The sequence below is a fragment of the Mugil cephalus genome, chromosome 1 (assembly GCF_022458985.1).
Source record: "Mugil cephalus isolate CIBA_MC_2020 chromosome 1, CIBA_Mcephalus_1.1, whole genome shotgun sequence".
Taxonomy (NCBI): domain Eukaryota; kingdom Metazoa; phylum Chordata; class Actinopteri; order Mugiliformes; family Mugilidae; genus Mugil; species Mugil cephalus.
Window position 1 is genome coordinate 16,974,810 of NC_061770.1, and position 12,306 is coordinate 16,987,115.

A 12,306-nucleotide genomic window follows, 5' to 3' on the forward strand; every position below is an offset into this window, starting at 1 on the left:
GGTCTCACAAGAGTACAATGTTCCTTTTCCCATACTGATTGAAAGTCATGTAAACGAAGAATCGAAAAGAAGTCAGGCTCCGTTCTGTCTGCACTGCCACATGTTTCCTCAGCTGGTCTGCGGCGCCGCGGAGGGTTTGATTTTTTAATAAAAACTCTGAAAGAACTAGATGCTTAGATGGCAGGAAAAATAGAAATATTGGACTGTTTAAAAAAGGTCCATCAAAAATTCACTGAAGCTGGGATAGACCGAAGTATGGAACAAATTCCGCTGGAAAACCTTGAAGACCGGCTACTATAAAGCCAACACAATAGCAAAAGTGGACGCGGCTCCACAAACTTTCAGAACCAAGCTGTTGCTTTAGTAATAAAACTGTAAAAACAATAGCAACTGATGCTAGTTAGACGAGAAACATCCATCTCTGATCAGCCACATGACGTTTGCATCGATCTGCGCATGTCACGCGTCAACAAGCGTAAACAGCTGACCTGAAACCGCCAACTGGGACGATTTCAATCGGAATGAGAAAAGAGTCTCACTGTAAACGTGGCTACTCCGGCGGAGGGTAGTAGTAGTTAACAAAGTAGTTAGTAGTTTAAATGTACGCATAAGACTTGGAAAAGTGATTCAGCCACATCGGATGTTAAAGAAAATGTCTGCCATCTTTAAAGACGGGGATCTATTTTATTTATTTGTCCAAAAAAAAGGGAGCGTAACAATCATAACAGAAAACAACCCCAAAAGGCTTTCTCGAGTTTTCTACACGCTTCCGTGGGAGGATCCTGCAAACTTCTGCAACTTCCTCTGGATTTACTCTGAGAGTGTGAAATTGTAATCATGGGACCAGGGACTTGTTATTGCGTCTGACATCACCCGGTAAAAATGTGAAAAAGGCATGCTGTGAGGCACCAAGGCTCTGCCCTCTGAGCTCGCAGCTAACAAACGGAGCTGCTCTTTCTATTTAATAGGCTGGTGAACGTTCTAGTAAAGAGCCTGAGCAGTTCTGGAGAGGATCTATAACGTCTTCGACTGTAAATGGGTTGTGCAGAGTTCATCTCGGTGGCAGGAAGGTATTGCCTATTTGTACACTGATAGTGAACACGTTATTAAAGTTTCACTCCTGCCAGCCTGACATATGTTGTCACTGTTTTAACAGCGTAATTGTAGCTGGGATAGAGGGGATAACAAGACAGTTGGCTAGTGCCACGTTGACCTTTGACAGAGAGCCATTCACCTTCCTGTCACCAGCATTATAGCCACTACACTCAGCAAGGTTTAGTAAAACGACCCTTAAAAGCCTAGGGGCGTGCATTCCTCGCAGATCAACATTTAACACCGCTAATGGAGCCCTAATATACATCTGTTGGCCGTCAGCCGTACATCCCTGTATTTACTTTTGCTGAGAGGCAAGTTGTTAGTAAATGAATTGTTATTAGAAGCCTGCACTTCCTCATCCCTGACTCGCACGGCTATTATTAGCCTGCCAATTATTTCCCTTATCGTTTGGCTGTATTTTAAGAGCAATACTCTTATCGCTAATCCTAATTTCTTCCACCCATGGAGATGGAAGTTATCCGGGTTTGTATCATTGCCTGTGGTTGTAATACAATAACTGGATGAGTCACAAGCTCTCCGTCTCTCTGACAGGAGGTGGGGCTGGAGGTAAAAAAAAAAAAAAAAAAGGAGCAGGGGGGAGGGAGGGGATTATCTGAGCCAGTGCATTGTTTGACCCGAAGTACCTGAAGATAGGTTCTCACCATTTGATAGCAGCCAAGTGATCTGCAGCCCACCCAGCCAGACACGCACTCCACCTCAAATGGCCTTTGCATGTGTGTGTGTGACTGTGCATAATGTGGGTATACTAGACACCACGTTCGCTCAATATAAGAAGAGCGGCGTATCAAATTTCGATAGTTGTTGCGTGCCGCCCAAGTCACGTGCACAGCAACAAGTAGGAGTGTCACGTATGAAACGCTGACATGAAATGTGTGAGCATTTTTTTTTTTTTAGGTAATGTTTCCAGATTCTACTTGATATGAATGAATCCTTTTTTTTTTCTTTTTCTTAAAGCATAGTATTACTGCATCCTCAAACCATCATGTGGAAAAAAAATCTAATTTTACCAACACCCAGGCACTGATTGGCTCTGCTATTTGAAAAATCGTCAAACAACGAGCTACTGTGATGCCTGACACAGCTGAAAAATGAAAATATATATCTGGGTGATCTATGTTTTCTTTTGTCTTTGTTTTCGTCTCTTTAGGATCAGGAAGTGGGGTATTTCCCTATAGTACATCTGAGTGTCAGACAGCTCTGGTCATACTTTCCAGGAAAACATCATAAAGCACTGTATAAAGGTTAAATTGGTCTGTGTAGCTGCTTTCTGTTTTGTTTTGTTTTTTTGTTTTGTTTCAATAATGTCAATGTTCTGGCTTAAATGCATTATGCATGCTTTAGCCATGGTTGTGACATTTCATTGATTGGTATCTTTTTCACCACAGTTAAGCCGAGGGATCAGTATGTTCCCACTAGTCCCACATTAGTTGACCCCATAACAATCTGCCTGAGGAACAGGTTTTTCCTCCAGCGCAGGATCAACACACACTAACTAAAGCACACACTAGATACGCCTTTGAGACTTTATTCACGATGTGAACTCTCTGTCCCCGGGACTCGGGACGTTTACCATTTGATTATCCAAATTCATCCTGCTGCGCACAAAAGAACCACTTCTGTTCCTCCCAATTCACGTGCGGTATCCTGATGCAAGCCGGCTGGTTATGAATTCCTACAACTGAACAACGTTGGCCTAAGTCACATAATCCCCCTTAAGACATATAAGCGTAAGGATTCCGCAGGAGTTATGGAAATACATGTATGAAAGCAAAACATCCCTGCATGGTCCTGGATGTCAATCACGCAAAAGTTAGTTATTTTTCTATCCAACGAGACGTAACAAAAACACTTGGACGCACAACCGTACCTGAATAATGTGTGCGTGTGTCTGTGCGTGTGTTTTGTGCGTGCGTGTGCACATGTCTGACTTCCTACCATAGTCTGAGTTCTCGGCGCCATGAGCTAAAATCATCACTCAGATGACCGGACAAAAGTAGACCAGTGCAAGAGGGCGCTATCCACAAAGGACTAAATATGGAGTACTATGTGAATCCCTAAAATCACTCTTTACTGGGAGCATGATGCAGGGATGATAACAGTTGGGTTCAGTCAATTACTGCATGCTTATACTACAAAACCACAAACCTAACAAACAGCTCTGTGCCTCTGGCTCTGCACGATGGGTTCTTGTCACCGAGGACAGCTGTGATAATAGATAAGGCACTGGCCTCCTAAGCCAGGGATTGTGGGTTCAAGTCCCATCTGGGATGAGAAGCAGAGTGGCGTGAGGCAGAGGTCGATGGATTGATGGCCAATATGTCTTTTAATGGAGCTGTGAGCTGGTTTGCATCCCTCCTATGTCCATGCTCACGACTCTCTCTGCGTAGAAATTGTATGGGTTAAAAGTGCAATGTTCTGTTGTTCAAACTTCTGTATCTGGCATTTTGATCTAGACCAGACCTTACTCCCCCATCACCTTAATCTGTCTACATATATATACACACACACACGGCCAATAAAACCTGTTTTGTTTTGAGATATTCAGTGAGCAGAAATGACAAAAAAAGAAAACCAAATCTGACACGGTCAAAATAGACTTTCCTAATAACAAGGGCGCTGGTCGTCAGCTGACTTGGGAATAAAACAGCCTCCACAACAACTGTCAGCTGTCACGGCAGGCTGTTTAAATGAAGTTAATGGGCTGAGGCATGAAAAATCCCAGTAAACATAAGTGAAGATGAGGAAATAATAGAGACACTTGTGAAGCTAAGCTACCGCGTTACAGGGATTTCAGCCGATCAAATATCAATGCAGAGTTTCAGCGTGACTCAAGTTGGAAACGTGAGCAGCACAAAGTCAGGATGTGTCAAAAAAAACATTAATTATGAGCAACAAAAGCAAAGGCAAATTAAACCGCCTCGACTGTTCCAAAGCCAAATGTATGAACTACAAGCTGTATTATATTGAGAACAGCTTCAACTTCAATGACATGATTAAGTATGAGCTGTTATTAAGGATGAGTTTTTCAGTATTAAATGACACTCCATGTGTTCTCACTCAACCACTGGTTTGATTTAGAGCTTGACTTTTTAAGTAAAAGTTGAGAAGACGGTGAAAGAAATTTCTTCACCGAAACCATGTTTCCCAAGTCTAGAAACTGGACACAAACATCATTGGTACGTCAGTGAACAGTGATAACACCTGAACTTATGAAATCTCCAGTCAGTACCTTTTTGGGCCAACACAAACAAAAATGAACAAACTCAAAGCTATGCAACTTTTTTCTAAGATAAAAAAAAAAAAATGGTTTTCTCTTTTCAGGCATCACCTCTATGAATGACCGAAGCCCTTGTGAGCCCCTGTAGAATAGTGCACTTCAAGTGAACAGCAGCGGTGTAACTTGTTGAGAGCGGTTGCACCTTCCATCTCCCTGTAGATGTCTGAGAGGGGGCCCTTCAGAGCAGAGCGGTGAAATGGGGAGCATCTATGGAAGCAATCCCCATGAGTAGGGTGAGCTCAGTCTCAGGCGGTTGTGAAATAAAAGGCCACTCCATCTGAGAGGGATTTTGTGAGAATGGAATTATGACTCAGAGAAAGAGAGTGGAGGGTTGAAAAAAAAAATGGGAGAAGAGACTGGCAGCTCTTTTACAGCAGGGTGAGTCAGCCCAGCATTATTTCATGTTCTCCATCCGTAGTTGCCCCCTTGTCACCCACAGTCCCCCGCCTCCACCGCTTCATCGTGGAGGTCTTATACAAAGAGGGCTTTTGTACTTTGCTGTCATCGGTTCCACATCTTCTCAGCTCTGATCCTGCATGAATATCTCCGTGGGGGGAAAATACAAGTAAAGGAAAAGGCTGGGAGACACAGGCTGCCTGGAAGGTGATGAGGTCCCAGAAGAAGAGTCACGAAGGGGGGGGGCACAGAGTTTGCTCTGGCGTACATGTGCAGTACAGATGGTGTGGCAGACTGAGTGGAGTCCTCCAGTATTCACACAACAGACTGATACCTGGGGAGAGCGTGAAGTGACTAAATGACACTCTATGCCGGTTATTTTGGTGAGGCTGAAATCCACCTCAATTTCATCTTAATGTGAGACGGGAGCATTATGCAGGTAACGGCATTAACCGACCCCAAGCAGATGGCCGTCTTGGTCTGCAATGCCTAGGGCGGAGACAGTGCAGGGGAGGGGGATGGTTGCAAAATCTTTGGTTGATTAGACATCTTTTGTATACATTTGTTTTGTTTTTTTAATTTCCTTCACAAATTTAAATTTCGTCAATTACACATTAACTTAAATCCAACATATTTTAGCAAAGGGATAAGGGATAGCTTAATATTGAATGCAAAATGATATTAATGTATATTTATAAAAAGAACTAGTTTAATATAGAACACATATATGTATATGTATATATGTACATATATGTGTATATATGTACTAGCCTGTAGTATATGCAGATGACGTACGTCGACACTGTTTCTCATGGAGGAGTTAACTAAACTAAAAATCTTTACTGAAATCCCTGTGACATAGAAACGAGAGGTGAAGTTTGACTAGATAATGTGCCTCTCTCTAAGAGGCGTAGAAGGCAGTTGTGTTACATTTCTGAGGAGGTGCATGTCGAAATGCGGCGCAGGCCACAGCGTAGGAGCTAGACCGTACCCACAGTCCAGATCCAGCTCGAAAGCACAAATCTGGCGTTTGTGTCTACCCAAAGAGACAGAGACAGAGAGTCACCCTGTAGCACGACAGTGTGAAGTTCATGTCCTATCATCGACTGCTCAGACAACTGGAATGAACTGTGTTGAGGGTCCAGGCCCTCGGGCATGGCAGCAGTCCATCATCAGAAGACCAACCAGCCAGGGCTTCAGCCTCACAGAGGCAACACACCAATGTGCATGTAGTCACCCTGTCTAGTCGAGGGCATGGGCACTTAACACACAAGCTCACTGGACCAGTGGAGTTATGTCAATATTGCCTTATACATAGTGGCTCCACATTCATCTGGTTGCCTAATAGCCATGGCTGCTAGAGAAAACCAATAACATATCAGAGGACTGAGGCCACAGGATTTCGGAGTTATTGAATTAACTATTTCAATGCACAGCTCTGTATGGGAGGGTGGCTTAAGGCACCAACATAAGGGAAAATAGTGAGGCACACACATACGGCAGAATTAATGTGTTTCCATAAAGTAGAGGTATGACAATAACTATGATCCTGACCTATTTAAATATAAAAGTACACATAATACTAGGACAATACGTGGTGAGGAAAATACATTTTCAAAGGGTTTGGCCATGAAGTACAGTAAATTAGCTGCTTTTTCTCTTTTCTCTTGTCCATTTATGTCACTACATATTCAACAGATTGGTGTTTTGGACCGGAAAAAAAAGTCCATCGTGCTACAGTGTACATCTAATTGCCGACATTAGAAGAAAATCAATGAGTAACTGCCCTCGCATAAAAGAAAAGAATATACAAAAGTAATGAAGAAATATTTTCCGATGTGCGTCTTCCAATATGAAGAAGTAATCATCATGCTTTCCATAAAATTCATTGCACAATCTGTGTATCCCACCCAGCCCTGTTTCATTTCACTACAATAGTCTCCTTGTTTTAGGGAACAGCGGCCTGAATGGCACCATGCTACATTATCATGATAGTCATCCACAATGCAGCTAAACGGGCTCATTCAACCCAGATGACCTTCTACAAACCCCAAAAGAGTTGCCAATGGCTGCCCTACAGCGCAAAACATAGGCTCATTAAAAATCTCATTTGAAAGGCTGCCGAGATCTACAGCACCATCTACTTTTAGTACGGCACCTTTGACATGGAAAAGTGGCTGAGGAGCCCGTACAATGTTTGTCCTATATTGATGGGAAGAGAAAGTAGGGCGTTTCCACTGGTGAATACAGTAACAACATTGTGCTCAGTTCTATGGTGACAATAGTGGGTCCTAACTAGCACGAGTCTGACATATTTTTCCTTGTGTTCTCATAAATTAAATGTTTCACTTGTGGTTGAATATTTACAAGCAACTCGGATACAAAACTGAGAGAAGAGTCTGCATCTAGACAGACAAAAGTGACATGTTGTCCAACTTAAAATAATCATTACATATATCATCGTGCAAATGCAAATCTAAAAGAGCTTTTCCTGCTGCCCGTGCAAAACTGAACCCACAGTTGAAATTTTATTCAATGATGCATTGTGAAGGCAACTGATATGAGGCTTCAGCGATCAAAGCTACCGTCTCTTTGGTGTGAAACTTACAAGGGGAATTTTGAATTACAAACACACTAAAACTTCACGCTAGCCCCGGATTAGCTCAAGGACAGATTTTGAACAATTACTGTAAATTTCACTGTACACATTGAGATTTCCCTATAAAATGTGTCGAATCGAAAATGCTAACACCAATAAAAAAAACATTTACACTGAGGCCACTGTCCCTTTAACATTTATGGAGATGCACCATATGCCAATTGTGCAAACTAATGAGCCACAATATGTCATAGCAACACTGGGTTTTATTCATAAATGCAATGAAGTTGTTGTTCAATGTACATGACCAATCAATGGACATAGCATTCAATTCTAATCACTAAATTGCGTTATTTTATTGCATTATGTTGTATTTATATTACTTATTCTTACTATCACTTACCTGTTTGAAAATGAACTTGTCCTCTTGGTTGAGCTGCCAGGCAGTGACTACATGTATGGTGGACATCACAACTCCACTTAGCACAGCAGCTCTCATCCTGACCGGCAGCAGAGTGTAGATGATGTAGATGAAGAAGACCGTCCACCAGATGCCCTCTGAGGCACTGCGCGGGTGCACCCTCCATACCCCAAATATTTGCACTACGATCAGCACCCCGATCACCAGGTAGCTCACAATCCACATGTAGTCTTGGTGGAAGCCGTTGCGGTTGCACACCACCATCATGATCAGGAAGAGAACCATGGCCACGGACAGCACTGAGATGTAGATCACGTGCGGGGTTGTGTGGATGCAGTGGAAGGTAAGCATGACCCCACACACCACCACCAGCACCCCCATTAGCATGGTCAGGGAGCTCTGGTTGAGTCTGAAGAAGTAGCGCTGGTACAGACGCTCCAGCTTGGCGGACTGAAATTTCTTGGATTGGAAAACCCACATGAGACGCATCCAGCAGTCTGCAGCGGTCATCGTCTTGCAGCCGCTCTCTGCTAACTCCCCCAGCTCTTCCTCTTTCCTGCCCTTCAGCTCGCCATCTTCAAAGCCAAGGTCCACAGCCTTTAGACCCAGATCTCCACCGCCGACCATCCTCTTCCCATAGTGGTCCTCCTGCCAGCCGCAACGCAGGCCGAAGTTGCCCCCACTGGTACTTGCCCCGCAGTGGTAATGCTGAGGGGCCGCATTAGAGGTCTCTAAGTCCTCTGGGTCCCTCAGGCAGCTCATGTAACGTGGGTTGCATAGTGACGAGCTGTCCTTCCTCTTTTTGCCATTCCGCTCTCCCCATGCAGTCTTTCGCTCGTCCACTCTGCCTACGAACAGGCCTCTGGCCCACGACATCCTGAGCAAAAACATAAACAGGACACATGAATGGAAAACCTTCACATGAACCAAGGCATCCCGCGAAACATGAGCATCCTCTCACCTGTGTGGGCTTGACTGCGTGTAGCAACACTGAGCTCCTCAGCCGGGCTACTAGTTTATCCCAGCGAGTACACACCATGAGCTCAGACTGGCCAGAGGCATCAGAGGTGTGTCTGTGGTTGAGCCGCCCTTCTTTTGTAGAAACAGTCAGTGTGTCAACCCTATACACCACCCAGCGTGTTTACAGACCACCTGTTTTCCTGGAAAACAAACACAAACAAAAGCATGTTATGTTGCTGAGCAAACGTCAACTTGAGAAACATCACCTGATGTTCGTGATTATTGCAGATAAATAAAGATCCAGGAAAGCGTGCACTGGTCTTTACAGCTGCGTCTGGTGTTTTTTTGCAAACACGATTCTCTGACAGAGGGCTTGACAGTGAATAGCTAGGACGTGAAATAATACTGAGTAAATGGCATGTCCATCCCAGTCTCCCATCACCTCCCCTCCAAGTGGGCACAGCATTTCCATGGAAATGACTTTCCGCTTTACATGGTAAAACAGCAGGTTGTCACGGCAAAACCTGCCCCAGTAACTGCCTCACATGGAAGGTGCCACCCGTCAGTCCTGTCGTCAAACCATCACAGCGACTGCAGGCCCATTTCTACAATTTATCCACCGATCCGTGGCTTTTTGAACAATTTACCCACCGGGAGCTTTTTTGGAGGAGACAAACAATTCTTCTTGGTGGATAGCACTCGCGCACACTCTATCACTGCAATCTGTCCCTAACATCTTGAGTGGGCAGGGATGGGTGTGCTCTATTTGACAACAAAGGCCTAGTGAGTGGGCACCATCAGAGATCAAGAGCTCTCCAGTTCAGATTAAATTGTCCATGCTTCCCCCATTAGCTTTGATGACTCACTGTGGCTGGCTTCTGGCAGCACATGTCAAGGGCACTGCTAACCTCTAAACTTAATAAGCAAATGTCTGCCAGGCTGACTGGGCTGAGACTAATGGTGGGAAGAGCACACATGAACTGCACACTCGGACATGTTTATAATCAGCAGCAGCTAGTAATATAAGTTGCTCAGCCACCAGACACACACACTGAAAAAAAAACAACAACAACATCTAACTGGAAGAGTGGCTCCAGAGACACAGCAGGTTGCACGGACCATACTTGGAAAAAATCACATCTTCATATCCTCTAGCCAATCGAGCGACACGGTGACATCATAGCACAGTGATGAGCATGTTGTTTAGTGTTGTGGTGCATCCATTTGCCACATCTGGAATGCAAACGAGCGGCCGGGTCACCTTCTTTTCCCTGCCTCACCTTTGTTAACGTTTGCGACAGGTCAGGCAGCGACTTGCGGCTCCTTATGTAATCTGAACACGCATCTGCCGCGGCGTGGGGACCACGACTCGAATGTGCTGCCACGCAAATGTGTCGATTTGAGTCCTGCGTCCTGCATGCGCTGCACATGAAGAAGACGGCGACGCGTTCACTTACGTTTCGGCAGTGATATTATTGTCCCTGTGCGTGACACTGGCCGGCAGCCCTGCTGTCACCACTGCTAACATGAGCCTGATGTTGGGGAGGAAAAAAAAAAAACATGTTTGGCAATTACACGTGTAGGCCCGGGCTGTCTGGTTTGCGGGCACTCGGCCGAAGCGCATTACATAACAGGACGCTCCGAGAGGCTCTGCGCGTTCAAATGTTGCCTCTTTCACCACAATTCACAGGGAGACGGTGTGGGACCTGGTAGCATGAAGTCAGCCCGGAGTCTGTGGGCTGCAGAAGAAAGTGCAGCTCGACACACATCACTGCCTCCACCAACTTACTAACTGGAGTAAAGCATTTCGAGGGGGTTAACTTCAGGCTCGCCAGCGGGATCCATCCAGCGATGTGTAGTCCATCTAAACAGGACAGTGATAATAATAATGGTCTACGCTGGCTGTACGCCGGGCCTGTCTCCCGCAACACAAGCGTCATTCTGTTTAGACTCCAAACAGGTCAGTGGACGAGAGGGTATATCGGTGAGCCGCCGTGAGTCAACATGCAAAGTGTCTAACAGCTGATCGGCCTCTTCATAAGTGTGCCTTTAAATAAAATGTTTATATATAAATATATATGAACGCCTGTAGGCTGTGTGTAGTGTGCACAGTCCTGCAGGACAGTTCAGACTGCTCAACGCCGCCGCAATCATCACAGCAAAAAAAAAAAAAAAAAAAAAACACAGGAGTACAAATCAGCTGTTTGGTCTTTTTTCCCCCCCTTATTAATCCCTCGCAACAAATGAATAGTTGCCCAACACAACCGCGCGAATGCCGGAGAGAGGCAGTGTGCACTTACCATTGGATATCCAATAGGAGTTACTGTAACACTGCAGTGGAGCTCCAGTTGAGCCCGGTCTTCAGTCTTCACGCAGCCGCCGAGACTCGCTTCAGATGCGGATCTGTCCGCCTGGGAATGGATTTGAGAAGCAAGGGGGGGAAAACTGCGGATTGGCAGGACAACCTTCGCTCTTGCCCGCCAGAGCTACAGTACTACATTCCCAACGCCTTTCTCACTCCCCCCTCTCTCTCTCTCTCTAAAACACACACACAAACACACAGACTCATGGAAGCTGCATTCCTATTCGTGGACACAGGAGTCCCCCTAGAGGAGGCACGAGTCTCTCTCCCTACCTGCGTGTCTCATTTTCACTTCTGCTGCTCTGTTGACCATTTCTTATTTTTTTTTTCTCACTTTTCACAGCAGCCCACGGCGTCACCCCTCATCATAACACAACATAGAGCGGAAGCAGGCAAGTGACAGAAAACAATCCGAAACTCCCGAGCATCTCACTCACACATAGTCAGAGCTCCACCCAGTGGCGAGGGTTCACGCGCAGTCTCCATGGCTGTCTCGCGCCGTGGAGCTGCTCCACATTGTTTTCGGACGCGTGTTTACATCCACCGATTCACTTCACCAGTGGGACAATGCAGGGAAACAGAATCGGGTTTAAAGTCTACACTGCCAGCTAGCCTGCAGAAAATCACATGATGAAGCTTAATCCGTGAACCAGTAGGGCAACTTTGCTGTTGACTCAGAAGAATCTATTTGTTGACTTTTGAGGCTTTAAAACAACTACACGCCCTAACAGACCCCATCAGGAACATTAAACACTTGGCTGCAGCGAGCTATTGCACAATGTACTGTAAAACACAGCTTAGTAGTGCAGAATATCGGTTTACTCAAATGCTCTATGTTGCTGGTCTTCAGTACAGAGCTATTTAATTAACACTATAGCGGTAATACAAATGAGATGGGGTCACCTGTATTGATCGTGTGCAGCAGGTCCATCCTGGTGTTGCAAAAGCAGAAGAACTGACAAGGGCAATTTAAAACTTAGTCTTTCAAGCATTTCAGCTCAAGGAATAATAATGATAATTAAGAGAAAATAATCCCCAAATACTAAAATTGCACTGAAACTGGGTGGTGGGTATATACTGCACTATATAGTGGATTTTATATAGGTTTCTCCACACATACACTATATATATATGGTGATTTATACTGTATATACACCAATCAGTCACAACATTAA

At 44.9% G+C, this 12,306-nt stretch overlaps 1 protein-coding gene across 1 annotated transcript in view; it reads right to left on the reverse strand.

The window, feature by feature from the left end:
• LOC125019197 (adenylate cyclase type 6-like) overlaps nucleotides 1-11,299 on the reverse strand; it is a 31,728-nt gene extending 20,429 nt beyond the window's left edge. Inside the window, exons 1-3 of the mRNA XM_047603759.1 lie at nucleotides 11,070-11,299; nucleotides 8,771-8,969; nucleotides 7,792-8,686 (exon numbers count right to left, since the gene is read on the reverse strand). Of these exons, the coding sequence (XP_047459715.1) occupies nucleotides 7,792-8,685 (894 nt within the window). The 5' untranslated portion in view covers nucleotide 8,686; nucleotides 8,771-8,969; nucleotides 11,070-11,299. The remainder of the gene's footprint in view (nucleotides 1-7,791; nucleotides 8,687-8,770; nucleotides 8,970-11,069) is intronic.
• Between the last annotated feature and the right edge of the window lie 1,007 nt (nucleotides 11,300-12,306).